At 42.3% G+C, this 27,797-nt stretch overlaps 1 protein-coding gene across 2 annotated transcripts; it reads left to right on the top strand.

Annotated features, from left to right (window-relative positions):
• Position 1: 1 nt before the first annotated feature.
• Positions 2–27,797, top strand: LGMN (legumain). Of its 2 annotated transcripts, none has more exons than XM_075426226.1 (14): positions 2–84; positions 7,150–7,334; positions 15,256–15,353; positions 16,229–16,310; positions 16,848–16,933; positions 19,200–19,275; positions 19,809–19,871; positions 20,779–20,845; positions 22,522–22,640; positions 23,318–23,407; positions 24,091–24,288; positions 24,887–25,057; positions 26,158–26,225; positions 27,032–27,797. In XM_075426226.1, exons 2-14 carry the CDS (start codon positions 7,197–7,199, stop codon positions 27,069–27,071), a joined length of 1,296 nt encoding a protein of 431 aa, XP_075282341.1. In that variant the 5' UTR covers positions 2–84; positions 7,150–7,196; the 3' UTR covers positions 27,072–27,797. The 2 variants fall into 2 exon arrangements, with proteins under 2 accessions (XP_075282341.1, XP_075282342.1); XM_075426227.1 differs by lacking the exon at positions 2–84 and adding an exon at positions 364–474.

The following is a 27,797-nucleotide window of genomic DNA, read 5'->3' as shown; positions in this document are numbered from 1 at the left end:
GCCGCGGCCCGCGGTCGGGTCGCCCCGCACGGCGCCTGCCGCAATCACAGCGGCCGCGGTGGCGACTCCTCGGGAGGCAGCGCGGTAAGGGCCGGCGGGGCCGCCTCGTCCGAGCAGGGTTCTGTCGCGGCCGGCTGGCGGGGGCTGCGGCGGTCCGACCGCTGGGCAGCGCGGCGACGGCCCGGTCGGTTTGCAGAGCCCCCGGCGCTCCCCGGGCCGCTGGCGAGGGGCCGCTCAGCCCGGCGGAGCGAGGGGCCGCTCAGCCCGGCGGGCCGCTCCGCTGTGGGCACGGCCTCAGAGCGCCGGGCCGCGTCCTCGGTGCCGCCCTCAGTAAAAAGCGTTTGGGCGGCGTTGTCCCCCTGTGAGGGGCCCCGCTGGCCCGGGAGCCGCCTCTGAGGGAGGGCTGCACCGGGGAGGGGAGCCCGAGCGGGGAGGACGAGGGAGAGCCGGGTGCGAGCGGCAGCAGCAGCAGAGGTTTGGTGCCCGGTAACGCGTTTTTCGCGGGGGAAGGCGGCGGAGTAAGCATTGGTTTTCTGCAGACAGCCGGTGGTGCCGGGGAGGTGCTGGCACGGTGGCCGCGGCGGCTCGTAGCCGGTGGGCAGCCTGGCCGTGACCGGGAGGTCTGCGCCGAGCTGCGGGCACCGCGGACCCGCTCGGCAGGGCGGGACAGCCCGACGCTGCTGTCCGTGGCGGGGCTGGAACAGAGATTGCGGTGAAGGTCTGAAGCGCGGGGGTAAACCGTAGTGAGACAGGCGGAGCGCGGGAATCGCAGGCGTGACCGCTTCTGTCCCTGCTCCAAGCGCTTCCATGTTTGCTGAGCAGAAATGCTTGCCCTGCTCTGAGTTAATCCTCTACCCTATCCCCAGTCCTCCTCCCCCCCGAATTTTGCAATGTAATAAACTAAAGTTATTCATGCAGTATTGCAGTAGCTGTGTTTTCTGCCATCAGAGTGTGGTTGCAGAGGCTTTGTGTAGTTGTAGACTGATACGAAAGCAAATAGCAGAAGCAGTTTTACTGAAGCCTCAAGATCTGTCAAATTTGAATCTGGGCTTTTTGAAGTCTGTAGGAAAACAAAATAAAAAAATCCCCTAAACCACCCTAGGAAGCATAAGGAGAGATTTCCCCCCTGGTAAATGGTGCCAGGTCTGTGCTGCTGAGAGACAAATGTGCAAAAAGTAGAATGACCTTTATTGAAAATGACTTTTGAATACCTTTATTTAACTTTTAAAAATGTTTAAAACAATTCTGAATTAACATAACTAAAAATTCCTGTTTTTACAATAAAAGTGACTTATACATCTTCAGTAGCTATACTGGACTGTTTTACTGCAAGTTTAATCAAACCGATTCATAAAATGGTTACTAGTAGACTTTCTATTGTTTTGCAATGGAGACCATAATCTCCTTCAAAATGTAGCTTATCAGAGTTTACTGTGATAAAGACTTTTTCTTTCTACCATACAAGTGCAAACAGAAAATCAGAGTGATTCCGCAGGGGCTTAATCACGGGTTTAGGTGTTTCATGTTTTATAGCAGCCGGCACAAATGCAGGCAAAACATTGCTGACAGAGAACTGCAGACCTTAGTTTCCTGTGAGGAGGGCTATTGTGAGTCACGTATTTAGTGGAAATCGGCGTCTGAATGTTACAGTGACTGGCAATATGCAAGCACTATGTGGGAAAAGGAATTGTGACTTGATTCTGAAAACTAAAAGGCTAGTGGTCATGAGAAGAGCAGCTGAAATGAAAGAGATTTCCAAGAAAAGCTGGAACGATCAGCTGATTAGCTTAAGGCTGGGTTTTTTTCCCAAGATTACTGTTAACTCGCTTATTTCACATGAAGAAAAAATGGATACATGGCTTCTGTTTATATAGCTCTCAGAGGCTGTGCTGGAGGTATTTGGTAGTTTAAACTCCAAAGTGTCAACATCACTTTAAACACTAGTGGAAAATACTTTGATCAACTCAAAGTCCTTTCTTTAGGGTGGTGTCTTGTTGTTTTGAGATCTTTGATCTTTGTGGAGTGTTATCCCAAAGGAAAGTTGAGAAGTCAGGAAACAGGCTGCTGTCAGGAGAATTGTTCTAGCAGCAGCCAGCCCCTTCCGGATGCAGTCTTTCCTAAGCATCCCTCTCTTACAAGGCAGAGACATGTGCCAGCTGTGTAATGGGCAGTGCTCAAGGTACCTGTGTCAGGAAGAACAGGCTTTAAGAGCGAAGTGAATTGTTGCAACCGGAGCCCTGCAGTTGTGGCCATGCTTCTTCCCGGGACCGTGCAAGCAAGCTGCGCAGCAGCCTACCTGTGCGTGTATGCGCTGTGGTTCTGCACGTGTAGATCTGATGCTGAACCCATTATGTCTGTCAGATGTGCCTGTTTCCCGACGTGGTCTCCAAAGCAAAGTTAATTAACTCCTCTTCTACCAGAAACAGTAGGCAGAGCTGATCAAAGTCTCTCTGATTTTTGGGGGTCAGCTAAAGCTCTAATATGATCATGTAGTGAATTTTCAGATTTTCCTTGTAGTCTCGTGTTGCATGCATTTAGGATCACATGTGACAGATCTTTGATTCCTTGCTTTCAGAAAAAGGCTTTTTATGTACCTGTGGTAAGCTGGTTAGCTGAGCTGGTTTCTCTTCTAATATGACCCTGAAGATATAGCATGTGATAGGAACTTTCTCTTCTCAGCTGTAGATCAAGAACTCATTCAACAGAACACAATACTTTAAATTGCCTGCCTAAGCACGCAATGACTTCCTCTAAAACAAGCAGAAATATTAGCGGTTTTGGGGCGTTTTTTTAGATTTTTTTTTTTTTTTTGAGTAGTTGGAAAAAGTAGCAAAGGACCTATTTATTCCCACCGCACATGTGTTTAATGGTTAAACTTATTTTAGATGCTGCTCAAAGAACCTTGGGGAGCTGAGCATTTATTAATCATGGCTTATTAGTGCATTGTGGTATGTCTAGTTTTTTCCCCCCTTCTTTCTGGTGTTAATTTGATTTAATTATGGTAAAGGAAAAGACAGATAAGTGGGATTATATGTCATTAATTAGTATAAAAGAGGAGATTTTTTCGTATTCGAAATAACACGTGACAAAATGTTTGTGGTTTTCTAATACAATGCAAATATTTCTTGGTGTTTGTGGCTTTTTTCCCTTGGCCTTCTGCATCTGTCTCAGCAGAGGTGAGAAATCTGAGGCTCTGGATATCCGCATACCACGTGAGAGACTGAATTCCTCATGGAGGGACTGCCTGAAGGGCTTAATAGCCAAAGTCTTTGTTCCTGACCTGGCCCTGAGTGATTCTGTTGTAGGCCTGTTTGCAGGCAGAACGCGGGGCTGGTGACCAGCACACCTGCGTCCCGCACAGCACGGCCCCTGCAGAGGTACTGGCTGGGGTCCTGAGAGCCAAAGGTCCATGTTTGTACAGTCTGAAGTGTGAACTCGTCAGGAAAGACAGTCCCATCAAACAATTTCCAGTTCAGGGCTTAGCATTGCATAGCGTATTTTTTCTGAAGCTAATCAGTCTCCGTTGCGTGGTATATCAGTAACTGACAGCCGGTGGCAGTGCCTGTCTCCATGTGATGGATGCCTGTCTGCTAGGATCTGCCTTGAAAGTAGCCCTCGTGTTATACGGTCCAGTGAGCAGCTGGCAGCAACACAGCTTCTACTGGTATGTCCTGGATTGAAATTAATAATTTACGTCTCTTAAGAGCTAAGCATCATGTGAAAGGATCTCCAGCCCTTCAGCAATCATTTGAACCGTTTATTTTATCTGTATTTTTCATGTAAATATAATTAATGTTTTTGCTGGAAAAATGAAAAATTACACTTTAATGAACATGGAAGAAAGTTTCTTCTCATGAAACAGGTACGGAGCTCCGAGGGATCTGTTTGCATGAAATTCAGCTCCATATTCCAGTAAAAGTCTAGTTGGAGGCCTGTAGCTAGTGGTGTTCCCCGGGGGTCAGTACTGGGCCCAGTCTTGTTTAACTTCTTCATCAATGACCTGGATGATGGGACAGAGCGTACCCTCAGCAAGTTTGCTCATGACACAAAACTGGCAGGAGTGGTGGATAGACCAGAAGGCTGTGCTGCCATTCAGTGAGACCTGGACAGGCTGGAGAGTTGGGCAGAGAGGAACCTGATGAGGTTCAGCAAGGGCAAGTGCAGGGTCCTGCACCTGGGGAGGAACAACCCCATGCACCAGTACAGGCTTGGGGCGGACCTGCTGCAGAGCAGCTCTGTGAAGAGGTGCCTGGGTGTCCTGATGGACGACAGGTTGACTGTGAGCCAGCAGTGTGCCGTGGTTGCCAAGAAGGCCAATGGTCTCCTGGGGTGCATTAGGAGGAGTGTGGCCAGTAGGTCGAGGGAGGTTCTCCTTCCCCTCTACACTGCCCTAGTGAGGCCTCATCTGGAGTACTGTGTCCAGTTCTGGGCTCCCCAGTTCAAGAAAGATGAGGAGCTACTGGAGAGAGTCCAGCGGAGGGCTATGAGGATGATGAGGAAACTGGAGCATCTGTCCTATGAGGAAAGGCTAAGGTAGCTGGGCTTGTTTAGCCTGAAGAAGAGAAGGCTGAGAGGGGACCTAATAAATGCTTACAAATATCTGAAGGGTGGGTGTCAGGAGGATGGGGCCAGACTCTTTTCAGTGGTGCCCAGTGACAGGACAAGGGGCAATGGGCACAAACTGAGGCACAGGAAGTTCCATCTGAACATGAGGAAGAACTTCTTCACTCTGAGGGTGACGGAGCCCTGGAACAGGTTGCCCAGAGACGTTGCAGAGTCTCCTTCTCTGGAGATGTTCATGACCCGCCTGGACAAGGTCCTGTGCAGCCTACTGTAGGTGACCCTGCTTGGGCAGGGGGGCTGGACTAGATGATCCCCAGAGGTCCCTTCCAGCCCCTGCCATTCTGTAATTCTGTGAAGTCAAACTCAGTTAAGATTTTTGAGCAGATTGTCTAAAATATATTGATTTTTGTTTCTTGTCTAATATTTCAGGAATTAGATATACCTGAAACTGAATATTGGAAATGAATAGGCTTATTGGCCCATGGCATATTGTGGCACTTTACAAAAGTTTTGAACAACTTAGTCTGAATGTTAGCTGTGCTGTAGGCAACAGGGTAGGCAGATTTTGTGGATGTTGTGAACACAGTATATGATCGGTGTGGTCATTAGTATGTTATTTGTCTTAATCATCTGAAGAAGTGGCAAGATAGACAATGCAGAGTTGCCATATGAAGTCATCTGTCACTGGTGACAATTCCATCTCAACATGAGGGATTATAACTGTCTACCAAACTGCAGAAAAATTCTGCTTATTCCTTCATATCCACTTTACTGCTGAAGTAACTAATCATTCAACAAACCCTAAGTTGTTAAATTTTCATGTATTGTTCTTGCTCCCAGATCTCACGCTTGCAGACAGTGACAGGAGTGGCTTATTCTTGACAGATAAGTTTCCTAGATGCAGATGAGGTTTTGGAAGAAACAGTGTCATAGCACTTAACGTTTGGTTCTGCCTTTTCCTTTCTGTTCTGGAGTTTTTCTGTGTGGTAACAGGTCTTCCTGTAGGAGCTGAGGTATTAACATGGCTTCCTTTACTTTGTGCTACCTCTGTTGTTAAGATAAAAAACCCTTCCAAATATATATAATATATTTTTCAGACTACTGCCTGAAAGACTTAATCTTAGTGACCAGTAGATCCAGTCTTGGAACAACCCATACTACGTGTTGCATTAGCAGTCTTCACTGTACGCAGCTGCTTTGAGGGTGAGCTGGCTACTTCTCTGTTTTGGCCTCAGTGGAGTGGCTGCAGGTGGATGGTTTTGACTGCGGGGAACTCAGGTTGACTTAGATACTGGTTAGTTATTTGGTTTAGTGGTAGCTTTGACATTGTGCATGGGACCATGTCGTATGGCTTGGGAGTTTCCAGTTTTTATTGCAGAGAAAAGCGTGCTAAAGTAGACTACTCCACCTCTTACTACAATGCCTCTTACATACATATTACCAATGATCAACTTCCAGAGTCTCTTTTTTCTAAGTAGGCCAGTGCAAAATACCTTCTCTGGGTGCGTGAGGAGATGCTTAATCTTTGTGCATGTGCCAAGAGCATGCAATTCTTCAGGGGAGTTTTAGGAATTACACATTGGATGCAGCAGAGCTGAGACTGTGACCAGTACACATAACCTGCCTCCCCCCCAAGCCCAGAAGCACACCTTTGATTAGATATGGCCAGATTGTTTGCTTTTATAACAAACACTTTACCAGACAGTCAAGGTGCTCAGGAAGTTCACGAGTGGGAACACTACTTCTAGTCCTCTCAAGAAAGTAGAAAGAGCCATTTCTGCATGGGCTCAAACCTCCTCTCTGGCTCCACTTTTCTGAATTTGACGTCTGCAGGCTCAGACCTGATTCTCTCGCTGTGCACCTTGTGCAAACACTTAACCATTGTGCAAGAGAGACGAAAATGCTGCTCTTTCATGTGGTACCGGTTCACATGTGCTCTCCACTAGCACGAGCAGCACGAGGCTCCTGCAGGCAGCACTTCCCCCAGCCCCAGCAGTTAGGGCTGTGTCTGTGCAGAGCAGCGGCACGGCCGCTCTCTACCCTCTCCGGCTTTGCGGGCACAGAGAGCTTTTGTGACACTCTGACCTTCCAGCTCCCCAGCGATTCTCCATGGCTGTGCATCTTTGTGCCTACATCACCCGGGGTTTGACTCAGTAACAACGGGCCAGTTGCCAGTGAGTGGAAACCAGTGAACCACATAAGCAGAGACCAAGAGAACAGTACTAGTCTGAAGAAGTTTTATCTGTGAAATGCTTGATAGTGAGGCTTGCTCTGTATTTGGGGCTTATTCATTACCAGCTATTATAGAACAAAACAACCAGAGGGAGCTGAAAGACTTGGTTGTCCTATTCAGAATTGCATTCAGACAGATTTGAAAGCTGACTTAAAACTCTTGTAACAAGTAGCAGCTTGGTGCTAAAGAAAGATATGACCAGAAATTGTACTGTGGGTTGAATGGTCTGTAAAACACAAACACCCCCACAAGCAAGAGAAGCTTCTAGTTGTGATACTGCCGATTTTTGGTTTGTGTTTGGTTTATTTTTGACTGATGTCCTCTGATCTACTTCTCTCAAACTTCTTCTTTAGGGATTTTTTTTTTTCCTCCAATTTGTGGAGTAAATAAAGAAGAAGAGATGATACTGAAAGCAGTTGTGCTGCTGGGCTGTGCTCTGGGCATCAGCACGTTCCCCAGGGAAGAACCTGAAGATGGAGGCAAGCACTGGGTAGTGATTGTTGCAGGCTCAAATGGCTGGTACAACTATCGACACCAGGTAAGGACCACAGCTCCCACATGCTGATGCTGGCCACGCTCCAGGAAATGCCTGCTCTGGAACTTGCTGGGAGATGATAGGTGCTTGGGCTAGTTCAGCCCTTCTGTCGTTTAGGCAAGTGCTTCTACGTCTAGACTTCCAGGAGTGTATGAAGTTTTCCAAACAAACAGCAACAAGGTTCACCCACAGCCTGGTCTTAATTCTTGTCCTTCTCATGCCAAGAATTCCGCTCCACTGCTCCTTTTACCATTTGAATCTTTTTTACAACTTTGTCCAGTCTTTCGTCTTTTGAAAAGCTGTCATTAGCAGGAAAAGCAATAGTCTTCCTCTAATAACACTTCTGTATCCTGCAAGACCTGTATCATTTAGGCTAAATATTGTAGTACAAGGCTAGAGGATCTGACCCCAACTTGCAGGTGAACAAGTGATGTCTTGAAGTAAACCTCATTGAGACACGTGCACGTTTCTTCCCATTTGTTTTCCTCTTTTCCTTATGTTATGAAAAAGCTCTCTTTCTTCTCTCCAGTTAAAAAAATCCGCGAAGGCTGCAGATGCACAGTATGTTTTAGTAGGGTGGAGGACATGGAGAAGTGGGTTCTTTCTGACCTGAATCAGTTTGCTTGCTGTGTCTGACAGCACAGCCTTAGAGTTGTGTTGGCACAACAAGGATACGGTACACAGGGGTGTGGGGATCAGTGAATGGCAGAAAGCAGAAAAGGGAACAGGAACTCCCAAGTCTGACACTCCTGTCAGAGCCAGTGTGTTGTGGAATTGTGGTCTGAATGTGAGTGTCAGAATGGAAAGAATTAAGTCCAAGTGACTTCACTCTGATTAAGGTCAAGACTTATAATCAGCAGTCAGGAGACTAAGGCAGTTTTTCCCTTTGGGGCATTCTTGGACAATCCCTTGAACAGATTAATCTACATGTAAATGCAGTCTTTGCTCTAAACTTGGAGCTACCTCTTGCTTTCCTGGAAAACAGGGTCCATTTAGTTCTCATTTATGTATACGTTTGTGTATTTCTAAATGTTAGAGAAATAGTTACTAGACTATTGTTGGTTAAGGTGAACTCAGAGATTGAAACACTGGTGTGCAAACCCAGCATTTTAAAGGTTAAACTGTATTAAGTGTACAAATCTGATTTGCTGAACACTGAAACTTTTGAAGTATTTACTAAGGTAACTGCCTGTAAGATCTAGAGAGGCTTCATCCTCTTTTGTGTTGATTGAGGAAGAAATGAGCCTTCCCTGTGTTGGGCATGCTGGTTTTTATGTTTACATTTCTCCTCCCCCTCAGCTCACAATCAGTTTGTAACTTAGCACAGTGATGAGCTTGAAAACAAAGGAACCAGACTGACAACCTTGTTGCATCTGAAGAACCACCTGTTACTGGCAAATGCTAGTTCAACTCTTTGACAGACTGGTTTTACGGATTTTGCCTGCTCCTTGCGTTGTAGCTATTGCCCGACAACCATAGTTGGGATATTACAGCCTTAATATAAACCATTCCTATTTCAAATTAAATCTGAAAAAAGAGATTTTAAAAGTTGGAATCAGAAAACAATTATAAAAATACTAGTGTTGTACTTAGTTGCTGCCTGCCCTGGGGTGTCTAAATATAATTACTGAGTTGTGCTCAGTAATTGTGTTGCTATTGCTGTATAACCAGTCTCGCTGGCTCCCCTCCAGTCTAGGAGGAGTTAATACCACTATTCATTCTTTAAATAAAATTACATTTTTGAAGCTGTGACTCATGAAAATTACTCTTCTACAGTTGCCCAAGCATAGTGTTTTTAACCTCTCTGTCAGTGAGCCTTCAATGGCAAGGATATCTGCCAGGTATAATGGAGTTATGAAGAACACAAGATGCACACTTACATATTTTTGTCCAACAATAAGACTTTTGAACATGCCAGTTTCACAGGAGCAAATTAACTTTTGAGTGTTAGCCGGCGGTGAAGTGATTGCTTTTCAAGGCTAGAAAAATGGGAATGGGATTTCCTTAAACACCTTCATTTTGAAGATAACATCAACTAACAATGCAGAACATCTGCAGTGTCACTTTCTGAATTTCAGTCCTATAAATTTCTGTGTTTTAGTCTCTACTGCTTGCTTCAGGCACAGTATTAACAAAGAAGAAAATTAGAACACCACTAATAATCCTATCAAAGTTATGAATTCAGCATCAAAATAAGAGAGTCTGTGTGAAGGAGCCTTCAGACTGGGGCTGAGCTCCTACTGACCTGTCCTGGGCAAGATGGTGTGCCTCAAAGTTGACAGGAAAAGAATGCATTCCCACAAGATGCAGCGCATCAGCAGCCTATGCTGTCTCGTCTGGCAGCCTTTTGTGACCAAGCTTAAGGGCCCGGCAAGGGTGAGCACGCGTGGTGGGAAGGAGGGTGTGCTGTGACACAGGCCCTGCAGACAGTCACGAAAATCCACTGTGTGTGTGCCATGAAGTGTAATCCAGAGAAGGGTGCCTTGGGTATCAGAAAATTGGGCAAACTAGTTCCCAGCAAAAGCAGCTGGTCCATAGACTTCTAGGAGATTTATACGTTATACAGAGCAGGAAAGGTACTATAGAAATCTCAGGAGTTGCAACAGCTTTTTGGAAACATTATGGAGGCTGATAAGCATGTCTTTGCTTGTGTTAGTAGCCCCTACCTTCCAGCAGCAAAAGCAAAAACACTGTAAGTATTTAAATTATTTGTTGAAGTCACTTGCAGTAGAACCAGGAATAGGACTTAGGCTTCCAGTTCTGTGCTTCATCTGTCATAAAAATCATTCCATAGTGAATACATGCAGTAACACATGTAACTTTCCAGTCGAATAATACCCATACTGTCAGAAAGCAAAGCAGTGCTCCAGGACTGCAGATTTGTGCAATTCTTTGCTTTCCAAGGGAGAAACTGCCAAATACAACATGTACTCAAATTCACTTTCTTCCTGCTATCGCCTTTCTTCCTCAGAACTTCTCTGGTCTAGCAGGTGTGCAAGTGAGTTTGTAGATGTGAAGGTTCCTGTAAGTAGTTACTCAATGTGACTTGTTTTATTACTGGACTGGTTGCTGTTCCCTGCATGCAGCTAAGCACTCATAATATCCCTTTGTAATTTGAGACCTCAGCTGACACATCTCTGGGTTTCAGTTGTTCAGGGTATGGTTAAGAAGTGATTTCTGTGTTTGTATTACATGTACATTTTGTGAGCTCTGCTTGTTTTGCATGCTGTCTGCACACAACACAATCAAAACATACCGTGTTGCCTTCCACAATAGTTGCCTGGTGGCAGTATGTTTATCTGACTAAACAACCACGAAAGGAGGAGAAGAAGATTGCACCTTCAAAGAGGTCTCTGATTTCAAACATGGAAAGTTGTGGGGAAAATAGTCCATCATTGTATGCTGTACAGACCCCATTAGCAGTAAGTTTGTAAAGACTGTGCAGACCCTGTAACATCAGAGAATTTGAAACTCCTTCTAAGACTTGTAATTCAGCTGTCGGTGGTCAGGATCCACTATCAGCGGTGCAAACCTCAAGTGTAGACAAGATAAAGGAAAACCCACCATTTGCACTGATCTCTGAGTAAGAGTCACACCTTGCAGGCACTTGTTTCCTCTGTGATGGCTGAAGTGCGACTATTGCATTATCAGGATGATCTGAACTTGTCTTACACATTTATCTCATCAAGTTCCCAAAATAAATTTTAAGTGTTTTGAACAGTATACAGCCCAGTACGATAGGCTTATTGTCATTGCAAAGCTAGCTTGCATATTTCCTTAAGCTTGTGGCTTCTCAGTTCTTTGGTGTTTTTACCCATATCTTGGTGTTTTTTGACTAGAGTTGCTTAGTCTGTGGAAGGACTGTTGACGTGCTCCACTCTGCTAGGCTGTGGAAGGACTGTTGATGTGCTCCACTCTGCTCCTCAGCAGTTATTCTGACTTCTCTGTAGCAGCATTTTTTATTACCAGACTGGCTGCTATTCCCTAAATGCAACTAAGCACTCATATGTCAGAAGGAGTACTCCCCTCGTTTCCTGGGAAAGTGGCTCAGCTCTCTACTATGCAAAGAGCTAGATGATATATCTCTGGAAACCTTAGTGAGCAAATACAGCACTAAATGGTACTGGTAGATTTAGAGAATGAGCCAACAAACTAGTTGTCTTTAAGAGAGATAGAATTTTGTGTATACTTCTGCCTATCCTGGGAGATGATCGTACCAATTCACTCAGACCTAAAGCTGGCTTTACAAACACATCAGAGAGAGAGACAGACCAATACTTTCTGGGTACACCAAAAGCCATAATCCATGGAAAAGCCTGATGTGAAACACAGTCTTACTAAAAATGGAACACAAACTTGAGGAGAAAAATAGCTGAAAAAGTCTAGCAAAATTAAAATGGTGACAATAAAAGCATTTGAATTTGCATATGTGGGTCTGTTTCCAGTTGTTGATTTTAGTCTTATACTTACTGAGCTTTGTGGGCCAGGGACTGTATTTATTCAGGATTTTGGACACTACAAACCAGAGCAGTATTTTAGTCCAGGACGGTCCTAAATTCTTCAGTCTTGTAGGTAACAGACATTAAGGATGCCTTAGCTAGTTGGCTTCAACTAACATTTCCTCAGTGTGCTTACAAAATTGTAACTGAAGCTACAGGAAAACCTTTGGTAAGTTCTTAATATAGTTACAGTTTTTGGCTGGTTCACTGATGTATGTTTATGAAGTGAATGAAACATGGCTAGCATTTCAGACGTATTCTACCACACTTGTATGTTAAAGTTCATTCTTTTTCAGGCCATGGCATTTCAGTGTGCCTGTAACAGGAACAGTGCCACTTTGCAGTGAAGCTGACAGTTCGTTACACATGCCTTTTAGCCATGCACCTAGCAGTCATAAGACCGGAAGTAACCAATTTCACAGAAGTCCAGGCTTTTCCCTTTAGGAGCTATTTATGCATGCATGTGTCATAAACCAGCTTAATTTTTCCAAAAATCCTGCCCCAAGCAGTCTGCTTGAAAGCTGTGTCACTCAAATGTGTAAACGGCTGTATGGCAGAGGAAGGTTGGGGTGGTGTCGTTTTTTTTTTTTTTCCTTTTAGAATTTCCCCAAGATGTACATTTAGGGAAACAAAATGCTCATCCCGGGAACACAGGGGAATTCCACCTCTGATCCCCATGCTTTAAAAATCTAGGAGTTAATTACTTAAGCAGATGGAAGCATAAATCTTCCATAGAAAACTGCTGAGGTGGCAACAGGTTTAGACTAACCTGGGGATGAAGGGTCTGAACCATGCCATTAACAGTGTCCATTTTGGAGCCAGCATGTGAGGCCAGTTGTGCAGTAGCAGCTGTGCAGGGACACCTCCTCTTCTGTTGTTGTGTGCAGGGCGGCTGCTACCCACCCCAAATCATGGCCACGAAAGCGTCATTTGCGTTTAGTGACAATTTATCCAGTAAATGTTCATAGCATTCATTTGACATACTAAACCAACAAGAATAGTACCAACAAGAGATCTGGAACAATATTATCTGTCTCTTTTAGGGTTGTTTATAGGTACAGCTATGCCAGAAATATTTCTGGCAGAAACAAGGCTCAAATAACAGCATTTGAGAGGCAGTTGCACATAAACAGGAAATACTCTAGATTCACCTACGCCTCCCTACTCTAGCAGCAGACTGTTTCTATTCTGGTTTTATAGAGATTTATTATTTTCACGTGTACGGGAGGGACCGAGAGGAGCACGTGACCAACACTGACCAGCTGGCCAGTCAGGTCAGCTAATTCTATGCAAAAACCCCCAACCATTTACTCAGAACTGTCCTACTTTAGCCAATGGAGTTTTAGCAGCAAATAATTTTTGCTGCTCTAGCCTGTGTTGATGGTATCATTATGCTCCAGCAGGTACAGTTCCATTAGCAAAAGCCTTAAAAGCCTGGGACAGTCCCCAAATAGGCATAAGTTATGGTTGAGGTGAATTGATTACATTGATCTGTTTCCGTCCACACTATGGAATTTAACCCATTTAAATTTACTACTAATGTCTGCTTTACGGTTTACTAAGTAAGACAAGACATAGTGAGCAAACAGTCAATGATTGCAAGGAAGGAGGGAAGAGACTAAAAAGCTAATAGCTGATAATATGCATTTGCAAAGCTTAACTAATTTTGGGTACTTTGGTATTAGTTAAAAGCAGCTCTGAAGTCCCTACTGGCCAGTTGCACGTCTGTGGGAGCACAGACACTTGCTGGTTGAAGATGTTGCTGTTATATCGCTATAGTATGCTTAAGCATTTCTGTGTTTGGCCAGGCTATAACTGTTTCTGTCAGCGTAACAGAAGTGTAATGTCTTGAGAATGAGAGGGGATCTATGATCTGCTCATCAGTCAGTATAGAGAATCCCTGATTAGTGTTTTCTACTTTTTGCTTGGGTTGCTTCTGAAAATCAAATACATATTTAGTCAAACCTGCAGTCCACTGTTCCATGTTATATGTGATGCCTTTGTAACTGTTTAACCTCTACCTTTTGATTTGTTGAGGCAGCACCTGGTATAATGACAGACAAGGAAACGGAGAACTGTAAACAGTGGAGATTGTCTGGGGTAGGTGGAGGAGAACATAGGCTGATCTGTGTAGTAGGAAATGGAACTGCTTTAGTAAGGACAATTTAACCTTCAGGGTTGGTCACGTGAAGAGATTTTGCTGTGGGAGGATTCGTTAGCATTGAATGTGCCTCACCCTTCCCGGAATCTTGCACAACTACCTTCTCTTTTCAGCTTCCGCCACGCTTAGAAGACCAAGGATTATAAAGTGACAGGATTTTACGGTGTCCTTTCAGTTAAACTAGGCAAAATCACTAATACTCCAAAGTCATCTGAACCTACGTAGGTCCACTTAAACCACTTCAGTTTGGTTTACAAACTAGAAAATTAGATTAGTTCAACAGAAGTAAGCTTTAAAGCTTGCTTCTTGCCTGCATTTGGGATATGCATTTGTTAGATGAGCCTTCTTCCATTAAATCTGCACAGCTTTTCTAGCATGTGGTAGGTTGTGGTTCTGGAGTTTAGGAATGGTTGTTGATACCACATTATGTCATTCACAGACTGCAAGTCTAAAAGAAGAGAATTGTTTGAGTTGGCATTAGCATTCTGACAGAGATTTGCATTTATTGTAATATCACTTTGATGAGTATTGTTATTTCTGTGTCATGGGAAGATGGTTCTGTAAAGAAAATCTGCTTATTCATATCCTGTGCAAGTCAGGAAAAGAGCCGGAATAGAAATTCTGCAATTCTGTTTTCCATTGAAATCTGTTGTCTTGCCCTGAAGTTGCTTCAGTGTTACTCTGCAAGAAATACATAATATAAAAGGAAACTCTCCTTAACCAAAATTCTCATCTAGTAAAACAAATTTTAATAAAGAAGAGATTGCTATACCGTACTTGCTTAAGCCGAGGACAGTCTTTGATGCTTAGTCATGCAGGCTTGGTACAGAACTAAATGAAATTGGTGGAAATCCAACTTTTTTCTTCTGCTGCTTTGGATTTGTCTGTCAGTGCACAAGGTTGTCATTTAGATTTTCTCACAGAATGCGGAGCATTGCTGAGAACCTTCTGTTAAATTTTGTTATCTATACGAAGTCTGAAGTAATTTCTGTTTTCTGATTAAATAAGAAATCAAAATAGGTAAATGAAAGAGAGATTTTAATCATAGTCTCTGTTATTAATGCAACTACTCCCAGTTAGAGAAAGACCTTGAGTTTTGGTTTAACCTGTGCATTTCAGCCCTCTAGGAACCCTCAATCTCTTACATTTGAATGCAGTTTCTTTTGGACAGTAGCCTGCTCTTGGGCCTGCAAAGCTATTTTTCTTCTGGTCTCAAAGGTAAAATCTCCGTTAAAGCTAATAATGAAAATCTGCTTAATTTCAGGCAGACGTGTGCCATGCGTACCAGATTGTACATCGAAATGGAATTCCAGATGAACAGATCATTGTCATGATGTATGATGATATTGCTGATAATGAAGAGTAAGTGATGAATGTCCACTAGTCACAAACTATATGGTTACTACAGACATGCCATAGTCACCAATGTGTTTGAGTTTGTAGTAGTTTGTAAGAAAAGCCTTTAAAACCACCTGAGAGAATGCATAGAGACATTTTATCCATCAGCACAATAATTCTCCTTTGAAATGTGCTCATGAGCTTTCTAAGCCTTACTCCACAACTCAGCATCAGTCGTGGCACTGAGGACTGCAGAGCTTCGTTGTTATGAGAGTAAGTGATCTTAACTCCCAGGCCTAACAGTTTACAGCAGATAAATAGCCTGAAACCACAAATGTAGGGAAGCTCGGTGTATGACTTGCAAGACTTTCTTGAAAGAACATTATCAGATTAATTCCCAGAATGTACAGTCAGCAAAGAAGTGTACATGTGCCATTCTTGATGACTGTCTGGAGCATATCATTGCTTTCTATATGAAACGGTTCAGTTATACAGCCTCTAATTCTGAGACAACTTCAGCAGAAGTCAGTGGACTTCACATGCACAGCAACACTGGGAGCAAAGAATAAAGGGGACAGAAAGCAAGACTGAAAGAAGAGAGATGATGGTATAAGAGACCACTCACCTACATCTTCAAATTAATTGACGTGATCTGATACTTGATATGGGATACTTGAAGGTGCTCTGAGGGTAAGGGCACCTGAGGCAAGCACACGTAACTGACTGAAATGAAAAAGCTTTATATTCTGAAACCACTTAACAGCACGTGGTGCAAGTACCCATGCTCTCTCTCAGGCAAGCTGGCCAGTCAGGACAGTTTAAATGGTTTCCTAGTTGTTCTGTGGTCATTGTATGGCACATGGCTAATTATTCATATTTATGTTCTGTTCAACTTTCAGAAATCCGACAAAAGGCGTTGTCATCAATAGGCCTAATGGCACAGATGTGTATGCTGGAGTGCCCAAGGACTATACAAAGGAGGTAGGAATGAAACGCCGTTCTCCAGGGAAGGTTCAGCGTTAGCCACTGTTCTGAGTAAATCCTTGCAGCCTGTAGCTTCCACTCCAAAATGCATGTAGTATAAAGCCTTCAATTTATTCACCTGCGTGGTTTGGCATGAAGTTTGGTGTTTGTAAAATTAATATAAATAATAGATGCTTTGAAGTGAAGCAGTGGTCGTAAAAGTAAGCCTTTACACTGTTTCTGTGCTGGCACACGAAATAAAGGAGGAAAAGTCTTGCATTCATGTATGTTGTAATTCAATCTGAAGAACAGCTGTGTAAGACTAGTTGTTGCATTACATTCAGAACAGTAATCCAGTCACTTGGTGATTTCATGATCCTGTACCGGAGTGAGTCAGTAGTAGCTAATACGTTAGATGATGGTGGATTGAAAAGGATGGCCAGCTAAACTTGCCGTCCATGCCTGGATTCTGACTTTCAGAAGCCAACTTTGTAAATCAAGATTTTGTTGTTGTTTTTATGATCAGATCTAACTTTAATCCTCTTAAATCCTTAGGAAGTTACTCCAAAGAATTTCCTTGCTGTTCTCAGAGGAGATGTGGAAGCAGTGAAGGGGGTGGGATCAGGAAAAGTATTGAAAAGGTAAGAGAAGTTTAATCTGGAAAATAATTGCATGTGTAGTTGTACGTTGGCACTGATTTCAACAAAAGAAGAGGATAAATTAGAGCAACTTGAGAATCCAGTGAGAGTATTGATGGCAGTTCCAGGTCATTCACATTAGAAATAGCATGGTTCTAGTTTCTTAAACTACCTAGCACCAAGAAGCAACTGCTGATATTTGACTGGTATGGAGTCCTGTATAGATTAAGGTATAAAAACTCTAGAGGATAGTATCAACTGTATTAAGGTATTTGTTATTTATACTATTGTGTTTTGCAAGAGTGGCTATTCAAAGAGATTTTTATTAAGGTTTGGAGACCTCTAGAAAGGATTTGCTAAGGCTTGACTTAATGTACATGAACAGTTGTATTATTCACCCAAAGTGGTGAGACTTAACAGTAAGTGGCAGAGGGACAGAGGTAGCTTAAACAGCTTAATCAGCTGAAAGAATTGCGTGCCTAATCCCAGCCATGGTCTTTGTAGCAGACAATGGTTTTGAGGCTTTGACTGTAGTGAAATGGAATTGCAGTTTATATTTAATGCAAAAAAATCTTTGCGATTAAAAAAGTAGCATAAGCAATTAACCTTGTAATTGATGTATTCTGCTAAAGGTATTTGTAAAGTAAGTTACAAAAATGATTGTAATCATTGTAATGTGTGGCAGTATTCTAATATATGTGTAAATGTGTGGCAGTATTCTAATATATGAACAATAATAAATTGTAGACTGGCTAAGTAGAATGTAAGATCTGTAATTAATAGGTGTAGTTTATAAAGGCTCATACAATTCAGGTGATTCAAGAATAAAAGCAATATATTTGAGGGCCTAATTAGAAGACTTCTTGGAAAGATACCTGGTGTTTGTTACTCATCTGCTACAGAATTTGAGATGTGAAAGCATGATGCCAGTTTAATAAGGTGTGTTATATTTCTGACTCAGTACTGCTGGTGAAGAGTTATATCATGTTGTATTTTTCTATGTACACTATTTCCTGTAAAACCTTCAAGAAATTAAATTTGACTATTTGAAAGAACTAACTTAGTTAAAGAAAAATTGTATAAGTGCCTGTCTTCATCTGACAGTTTAATTTTAGAGACAACGCAATGAAACAGAAAAGAAGAATCCTGCTCTGGCACTGGAGAGAATAAAAAAAAATGAAGGAGCAGGACAATAGATGAATAAGCTAATGCTCTTAATTGTTTAAACTTCATCCTGAAAAGCTGAGATCGAAAATTATATATGCAAGCCTATAGGCAAAAAGTTAATAAATTGCTGCACAGTGACTAGATTGTTCTTTTCTAGTAGCTGGAATGAGTCAAGAGGTGACTGTAAAGCATTTTTCATTAAAAAAAATGTACTTCAGAGCACACCTCAGCTGTGAAAGCTTGATGTTGCAAGTCAAATAAGGGAGTGGCTATGCAGAGGGTCGCAGACTCTTAGGTACTCCGGAAGACAACTTGAACCCACATATAAAGTCTTAGCTGTTTACATTTCACCTTGGTCAAGTTTTCTGCACTTAGGCTCAAGAGCAGGAGCCAGAAGGGTAACACCCAACCCATCCTTTTAGGCTCTTTTTGTGTGAATTTCCAAGTGACATGACTTAGCTGTTGGGTGGGACAAGAACTCTGTTATCCTCTGCCCACAAGGCTTCTAGATTGTCTTCCAGGTTGATCCCTAACCACCAGGTTGTTGGCCAGGCAGAAGCCTGGACAATGTCCCCTTGAGCTGCTGCGGTTGTGCCTCTTTCCAGTTATAAAAGAGCAAAAGCAAGTATGGATTTATGGACCACTGATGCAGAGGAAGAAAGGAGGGCTTGGGGTCTCCTTCCCATCTGTTTGCATTATTTTATCTCTAATTGATCCCGGGTACAGTATAAAAGCAAAATGCCTTTGCAGATCTGGCTGTAGGGCAAGACTTTAATATGACCCAAACGTGATCTGTTTGGTTTAGAGTGCAGTAAAAATCTGCGGCAGACAGTGCCCTGCACAGGCACTAGGGACTGAAAGCCTGTGAGCATGCAGTGCTCAGTCGACTGCAGAGCCACTTCCTGCAAATGCCAGTCTAGCCTCACGGTGAGTTCGTGTGTGCATCCGTTATTCATGGAGGTGTGGGCTGACACAGGTTTGGCTAAGCGTGGCCATACAGGTCATGTCTTGGCATCAAGAAGCAGGTGATTGTTGCTGTAATGAAGGTTGTGTTGGAGCAGTTAGAAAGAATTTGTTTGCAATTGCAATTTTTTCATTACAGTGGTCCCAAGGATCATGTGTTTGTTTATTTCACTGACCATGGGGCTCCAGGACTTCTGGCTTTTCCTGATGACGATGTAAGCATTTTGGGGGATTACTTTGTCGTAAAAAACATCCTTTTAGTGACGTACTAGAATGATAAGTAATAAATGTAAACCACGAAAAAATTTGATGCATGATGTAAACCACGAAAAAATTTGATGCACTGCCATATTGAAGGGGGAGGCAGAACAGGAGCAATATTCTACTCATCACCCCAGTTTAGATTTTTTCCAGTTTGAATCTGAAGCATTCGAATTGAAATGAAGTTATGTTGTTTAATATTTCATTGGACTTTGGTGGTCCAAGCAGGCTATTTCACACAGGTGTGACTTGGCTGTCTAGTGCACTATGCATACCATCTGGGACCATTAGTCATCTTTTCCAGAGTGGTAAATACTAGAATGTTGTATTTCAGAAGGGCAAAGCACTGGATGTGTTTAATGGGAAACATATTCACAACAGTTAGTATTTATTAGTTAGTATTTATTAGTTAGTATTTATTCCTATTAAATGAATTGTGTGTCTGTGGAATGTAAGTGGTTTTAATCCAAGCCTTCTTATTTTACAGCTTCATGTGAAGGACTTGAATAAGACTATTTGGTACATGTATCGTCACAAAAAATACCGGAAGGTAAACAAGCATATCAGAAATCGTGAGGTTAAAGGAGCAGCTGGCGTGGAAGAGAGAGATTTGTCTTCATTTTGAGAGTCATTTACAGGAGGAGAAAGCTGTTGCCATACAATGAAATTCGGATTAGGATTTTGCACTTAGAAGGATTGATCCTCTCCACATTTTCTCTTTCCATTTTTGGTTTACTGCACATTTGCAGTCGATGCTGACATTTTGATAACGGTATATATTCTGACCAGCCATGGAGGAACAACGTCCGTAACTACCGCACCCTCATAATATGTACCTGACCGGTTCTTCCTGTGCTTTGTTCACTTCAGGCTGCGCTGTTGCTACAGGAAGTTTCTACAGACCTCATGTTTCTCTTACAGTTACTAATATAGTTTCAGAGACTACCTCTTGTCAGAAAATTCTGTGCATTTATTTCATCACAAGTAGTTTTAAGCAGAAAAATTAGTATTTAGAACATTTTAGTAACCTGCCTTTTTAAAGCAACTTTCTGTGGTAATCTGTCTACTGTGGCTGGCTGTATTTAGGAACACCTCTGTGGCCGTTCGTGCTAGAAATACTGCGTTCAGTAGGGGTACGTTGCTGTGCCTAAAGGTGGTTGCGTATTTGGTCTGTGCTTTGTACATTAGTCAGTAGATCCATGTGGATTCTAGAGGGATTAGTAGCATCTTTTCACTGTGATTATGTTTTCTGTTTCCACATAGTCTAGTTCCCAAAAATGAAAAAATCATCTATTTGCTTTTGTGTTTTATTTTGTAGCATTATGGATAGTTTTTGTTTCAGGGATAGCAGTAAAAGGCCAACTAGCTACAGCTGAAAAGTACTGAAGGACTTCGTTCCTTCATGAATGAATTCAGTTCCTCATGGAATTTCTTAAGGTCTCTGATTTATTTTATAGATGGTGTTTTACATTGAAGCATGCGAGTCTGGATCTATGATGAATCATTTGGCTGATAGTATCAATGGTGAGCAATCAGTTAACTTACTGGACTTAAATGTCACAGCTTGTTACATGCAGGACCTAACAGATACCCTGTCAAGGATGGGTCCAAGGCACTTTTATGTACAGTTTTAGCAGGGAAGCACAAGAATTAGAGAAAGTAAATTTTTCCATTATGGGAAGTTCCATTAAAGAATTAATGGAGTTTATTTATAAAGACAAACAGGGCTTTCAGTTTCTTGCAGGTGAGAGGCTGAAACAGTACTTCTTTTCAGGAACTGCGCGGTTGCCCTTAACTGGCAGCAGTAAAGTTATTCTGCCATTTCTCAGCCACAGCACTGCTAACAGCAGGTGTGAAGTTCCTGCCCTCAGTTTCATTGAGCAGCAAAGGCAGTCGTGAGACACCATGGCCAGGCAGTTTTGCTGCACTCATTCGCACAATAACCCAGGAAGTGGAACTCCGATTTTTCAGGGTTTCAAAGCTCTCTGCTGCGGAGCTGGGAGCTCAGCCTTGATTAGGACAAGGAATCACCATCTTTTCAAACTCCTGTTCCGTGGCAGGGAGGCTGAGTGCTCTGCTTTTCTTGTGGTTTTGAGGCTGTGGTTCCAGGGGAGACCAGCCACGTGCCTGTCTGTGGCTTCGGGGGTCTTTGGCTCTGGAGTGCACTGCCTGGCACCCACCTAGGCTTCTTACAGCCCTATCAAGGATTTACACAAAGTTCACACGGAATGCTTCATATTGAAGTTTGTTTGAAATAAATGCTCAGTGATCAGCATTTTTCAAGCTTGTTCTATTAGAAACTTCCAGTCTAGGGACACTCTGGGTTTACCACCAGTTCTGACAGAGACTTACAAAGGCAGAAATTTGACAATTTAAATACGAAACTACGAAGCTGTATTTGGAAGCATTCAGTGATGAACTATAAAGCTTAAATGGCTGCTTAGAAGGCGTTTTAAAGGTTGCTAAGAGCAGCACTTGACTACATAGACAATATGTAAGGCTTTTTTGAGGCTTTTGAACTTCAGGTACGTTCTGAGTAGAAACAACATTATAGCTGTATAAAAGCATGCCTAAGACTGTTTCATTTTGAAACTTGGACTTCCCTGCAGTTGCACAAGTATGCTATGAGTTGACTTTGGCAAAAAGTCAAAATAGCTTTTGTCTTAATGATACCTGTAAAGACATGTTTACAGTATTACTGCTGTGTTAGAGATGACTTACTGGGAACACTGTGCTTGGGGCAGATGTTGTAGAGGTTTATTTTGCTTTTCTCTCAGTGTAGAGTGTTAGCCAAGAAAGGATATTACTTAGAAGGTGGCATTTTCTGGAAGAAGAGACGATTTATGGGATTTACTCCCTGTTTGGAAAAAAGTCCTCATTACGTTCAAGAAAATGAAGTTATAGATGGTTGTCAGTGCACAGTGTTGTCAGGCAGTTCTTTGAATAGTAGATTTTCCCCCAGAAGTGGATATTCTTCTTTAAAAACCCAAGACCACACATTTGGCAGGAAGGAAGGAGGTCTTACAACGGGACTGAGACTGACTGAACAGAGTGATTAACAGGCTTCTTTCCTTCCTGCTATTTAGAAGTAAATGATTGAAAGCCAAAATACTTAGGAATATGTATCACATGCAGCGAAGTACTAAATAGTGTGAGGGGTTAAAAAAAAAAGAAAAAAATCACTTTCCATTTGCCTACAGTTTATGCAACAACTGCTGCCAATCCCAGAGAGTCATCTTATGCATGTTACTATGATGATGAAAGGCAGACTTATCTTGGGGACTGGTACAGTGTGAATTGGATGGAAGATTCAGATATGGTAAGTTACTTAGATGAAGTTTTGGCATGAAAAATCACTAGGCTTTTTAAAAATAACTCTTTTACAGGGTTTATGAAAATCTTTGTTTTCATATGAGACTGAAATCAACAAATTGACTTGGTGGACGTATTTATCTACTATTCAGAACCATGTATAATCTTTATTTGTTTGGGCAACTAAATTTATTTATGAAAGTAACTGCCAAAAACATACTATTCTCTTGCCATTTATAAGGTTAGAAACTGTCTAGCTTCTAGTTTCAAATTCACGTAATCTTGATTTGCTAATCTGAGACCACATCTCCAAATTTGTTAAACAAATTGGGCAGTTGCGTAAGTTGTACCTCTGCTTCAGGGATCCTTAAATACTGAACTGTGGCTAGCCCGTTTGTTAGCATAATGGAAAACAGTATTAATAAAACAAATCTGGGATTCGGAGGCTAGCCCACTCCCTTCTTGCACATTTGCTGGGAGATTAGGAGATCACTAAAAGCAATTTGAGAATATGCTGTCAAATCTTCATTCCAGATTTTACTTTTATGTCTTTCAAAAGTCATACAGCTCTTGCCTTAGAATTCCTTCTACATACTGGCAGCCAAGTGCCTTTCCAGGTGCCCTTGCATTTTTATAATAGCTGAATTTAAGTATCTGTGACCACATGGAAGTTTCTTCATGCAGGAGGATCTAAGAAAAGAAACACTCCACAAGCAGTTTCAGCTGGTGAAGAAACGCACCAACACCAGCCACGTGATGCAGTATGGAAACAGAGTATGTATTTGAGTGGGCTTCCTGGTCAGGTGTATCTTAAAACCTTTTGTGCCGTATACTTCCCTACTTCTAAAACAAACCAAAACAAAACCCCACTGTGAACTACCAAGGTTGATTTAGAAAATGAAATGGTTCATCTCAGTAGACCACTTAGTATTTAAGAGATGATGTTAAAGAAAATACAGCCTTGTATTATGCTTTAATCCAAGGAATCGGGATACAAGCTGTCCACCAGGCTCTGCCAGTGATTTAACACTTCAATCAAGTATAAGAAGGGTATTTACCACTTCCAGGCATATTATGAATATTAATGAAGTGTTAAGTACATTAATCCCTCAAATGGGAAGAGCTGAGAGGTTATACATGTGATTTATAATAGTCCTGTTATTCAATGTGTTAACAGAAGCACAAATTAAATATTTGTTTTTAGAAAAAAAAAGAAGTCAGGTTGCTTAACCTGACAGTCTTTTTGCCCAACAGTGAGCTTTGGAAATAAAGTTGCCTGCTTTTGGCAGCCTTGACCTTGTATTAGAAAACCTAACATGCATGCGTGTGCGCACTTACTTCCCTATGATGTCCTTTATTTTCTCTGATAAGGCAAGAGAGGTTTGCATGGCAAAGCAAAGACAGACTGCCTACTGGAGGTGATTGACAGTTTCCATTTTTTACTTTCTAACCTTCAGAGCATCTCCTCCATGAAAGTGATGCAGTTTCAGGGCCTGGGGAAGAAAGCTATCCCCATTTCTCTGCCACCTGTAGAACACTATGACCTGACTCCTAGTCCTGATGTGCCTCTTGCAATCATGAAACGAAAGCTGATGGCTACCAATGACATTTATGAGGCTAAGAAGATTGCTGCAGAGATAAAAATACACCTCGAGGTAAGCAAAAAAAAAAAAAAAAATCGAACTGCACATCAGGTTGGATTGAGACATTGTTTCCAGTTTTTGAAAATTGCAACAAAAATTACTCTTCAGACTGGTAACCTCTAGCTGACGGTTTACTCTTCCTTTAAGATTCAGGGATGTGTTCCACAAGGCACATTCAGTAGTGATTATCTAGGCAAATGTAAGCAAATGCAAAAGTCAATCTCACAGCTTTTATTGCTAGGAAATTCCTCATCTGCATCCAGAAGGATTCATGCTGGGAGCAGTTACCCTTGTGTCAGCAGAACTGAAGTCTCCCACATCAAATAGCTCCTGCAGAATGGTAGCCAGTATTGGTGGTGTCTTTCTTCTGGCAGAGAAGTAGAAGGACAGTGAGTGATTTTGGATGCCAGGAGTCTGACTTTCTGTCTCCCTAGTTTTCATTTGTGTGTTAAGAGATAGGTCCAAAAGACTGCTAAAAATAAATGGCAAAGCTGGGTTCCTTAAAGTGCCGAAGAGTTGAAGGAGGTTTCAGGAAAGAGAAACTTAATTCAAAGTCTTCAAATTAGGTTTAGAAAAAGCATTTTTTAAGTTCTTGTTGTTTTATGTGCAGGTGAAAGAATTTATCCAAGAATCTATGCGAAAGATCATCACCTTAGTAACAGGATCAAAAGAGCAGACCAACCAAATTCTGTCAGACAGATTGACCATCAGCAATTATGACTGCTACCAGTCAGCGGTGAACCACTTCAAAGCTCGTTGCTTCAACTGGCACTTATCCGTGGTAAGTCAAGCGTTGGATATAACCCAATACACGTACTGGTAAAACAAGCACAGTAGTCATAAGCAAGTCTGCAAAATCAGCTTTTATTAAAAAGCTAGCTTGGGGGCAGTCTTACAGCCTAGTTTTGGAAAAAGGGTGAGTAATGTTTTTGGGAAGCGGGAAACCACTTCCACTACACCTGTAGATAAGCGAGAAGATTACTAAAAACAAACCCAGAAATAATCCCTAACTTTTACGAGTTAGGGCTGTCCCTTCATCAGCTTCCTCCCCAGAAATCCCAATATTAAATAAATCATGCTGTATTTCTGCTTGAAGCATCTCTACCAGCAAAACAGAAACACAGCACCACCAGTGTGAAATCCTAATCCTAGCACATTCAGACTGCTGTATTATGATTGTGTGTTGCGTAGTTCCTTGCAATAGCCTAGCTGCTCCTTCCATGGTCTTGCTGAATTCCTGAGAGCCCCTTTTTAGTTTAGGGGTTTTATGACTGTCTGCTTTTCCTGGGATCCCAGGTGAGGACCAAATCCTGTTGTGCTAAGCACTGTTTAGACAAGAATAAGAGAGGTCAGTTCCTATTCCAGAAAACACAGTCCTGATGTCGGGCAAGCCTAAGCAGGCAGCGGTGTGTGGTAAGATGAGTCAACAGCAAATCAATTGATTTTTGCAGAAAGTAATGGGATTATCTGGCAGCTAGCCAAGATTTAAGTACTGTATGCAAATCAAAAGCAGATGCACTCCTTCAGTTGGAGCTTCTAATCAATCAGGCTATTAGGAGACCGCACTGCTCTGTTACACTTCTGGTTCCTCTTTACTGGTTCTTTATTTGGTTTTGTGGGTATTTTTGAATGAAATTGGTTAGGTAGGGGAGCCATGCAGCAGCAGGGTAGGGGCAACATGCAGCAGCAGCTAAATTTACCTAATGAAGTTCAAAAAGCAAAGTACACAGAAGAAGGATCCATTTAACCTAGTATTAGACTGTCAAGACCAGTAAATAAACACCTTGAATGCTAATAGCATCTCTAAATTACTTCCACAGTTTAGTTTGGATAAACAGTAGCTTCATCACTGAAATTATTAACAATGTTTGTTTGTTTCAGTATGAGTATGCACTGAGACAGCTGTATGCCTTGGTCAACGTTTGTGAAGGAGGATACCCCATTGACAGGTAATGAGGTTCCCAGATAGTTTACGTAGTTTCAGCCATGGCTGAAAAAGCAGCAGCTAACAGGCAGGTGAAGCCTAACCCTAACAAAGCTGCTCACTTGTTCTGCTCTCTTGTCCATTATGTCAGTAAAGTTCTGACTGGTTATGAATGCTTATTTTGGAAAACATATTATTATTAGTCCCCTCCCACTCATAATGATTCAGTTCCCCAGTAACCCTTTAATTTCCTTGTTGAAGACCCTCAGGGGAAATTATAGCCAGCTGGAGGATCCCACTGCACCACGTAACATGCAATAGCATCACTGGTGCGTTTTACGGGACAAGGGTGTTGCCTTTTAACTCCTGTATGATCTTAACGCTGAAGCAAGGTAGGGAGCTGCTGTATTTTCTCCTCTGCCTTCTCAGCTGCTGGCTCAGAACACCACAGCACTGCTGGGTGCTGCTGAGGAAAGGGAATATGGTGCTAGGGCCCTCATCTGTGAATGTGTGATAGGAAAGCAGGGAAATAAATAATGGTCCAGGCTGACCCTTACGGTGGTGCAGTAGGAGCAAGGGAAATGTGGTGCAGAAATTCTGTCTTGGGAGTTTGTAGTAGAGGATGGGGTCCTAGCTTGCGAGAGGATGAAAAGGGAGAGGGGAAAGCAGAGGGGTAGGGAAGGGGAGGGTGGACTGGTAGTTAAGGCAGCATGCACATGCAACCCAGAAGGTGAAGGACTGCTGCCCCCACTCCTGGTGCAGGCAGTTTGGGAAATAGTTTGAGAGCAGAGCAGCTGAAAAATTTCTCACCGTTGTTGTTCTCTTTTCCAGAATATGCCTGGCCATGGATCAAGTGTGCCTTGGGTATTGATGGAAACAACAGCCCTTAATATAACCCTTACTACAACTGATAACTTTTCATAACTGTAATAATCCAGACTTTACATGCATGCAATGTGAAGAGAGTCAACCACTGTACTGGGACTGTGCTGGGAGCTGAAGCTCCCAACCATGAGCAGCACAGCCCCTGCCAGTGCTCTCCCCGGCATCCCCTCCTGCTGCCTCCTGCAGAGGTTTTGGCAGACCACCCGGAGCTTTTGGGATGGGCCATTTGTTTCCAAGTGCAATGCTTTTAAGAATCTCTGGATGGACACTACAAGTCACCTTTCAGCAATTGCTAAATCTACGCTAACTTTAAACATTAAGTCAATAATTCTGGAAAAATTTTTTATACTATTGCTAACTATTAGCTTTTTTAAAAACGTTGATGAATTCCATTACAGTGACTAATTTGCAGATTGGTTGAAGAGTGAAGAAACCAAAGCTTGTTCTTTAAGTTTTAACTCCTTAAAGTTTAAAGAAATGAGTTGCATTCAGGAACTATCAGATGTGAACACCACAGTTAAACTGTGAACAGTAAAAGTCTTTGTGAGCGGACAGCACTGTTTCCCAAAGAAAAACACAAATATCTAATGCTGTAAATTTAGCACCAGTATCGATAATTAAATGTATATACACACAAACCTCTAGGAAGTCATAGAGTACAGGAATTAACTGTGAATAAAAATAAAGTTGACAGTTTCAACGTACAGGGTAA

The sequence above is a fragment of the Opisthocomus hoazin genome, chromosome 7, assembly GCF_030867145.1.
Source record: "Opisthocomus hoazin isolate bOpiHoa1 chromosome 7, bOpiHoa1.hap1, whole genome shotgun sequence".
Lineage (NCBI taxonomy): Eukaryota > Metazoa > Chordata > Aves > Opisthocomiformes > Opisthocomidae > Opisthocomus > Opisthocomus hoazin.
The sequence above is the reverse complement of the archived record's forward strand: the minus strand, read 5'-3'. Positions and strand labels throughout refer to the sequence as shown.

Coding starts and splice junctions, on each gene's coding strand:
- LGMN (XM_075426226.1), top strand. CDS start 7,197: ATGATACTGAAAGCAGTTGTGCTGCTGGGCTGTGCTCTGGGCATCAGC. Junction 15,354..16,228: donor GATATTGCTGATAATGAAGA/GTAAGTGATGAA, acceptor TTCAACTTTCAG/AAATCCGACAAAAGGCGTTG. Junction 26,226..27,031: donor GGAGGATACCCCATTGACAG/GTAATGAGGTTC, acceptor TCTCTTTTCCAG/AATATGCCTGGCCATGGATC.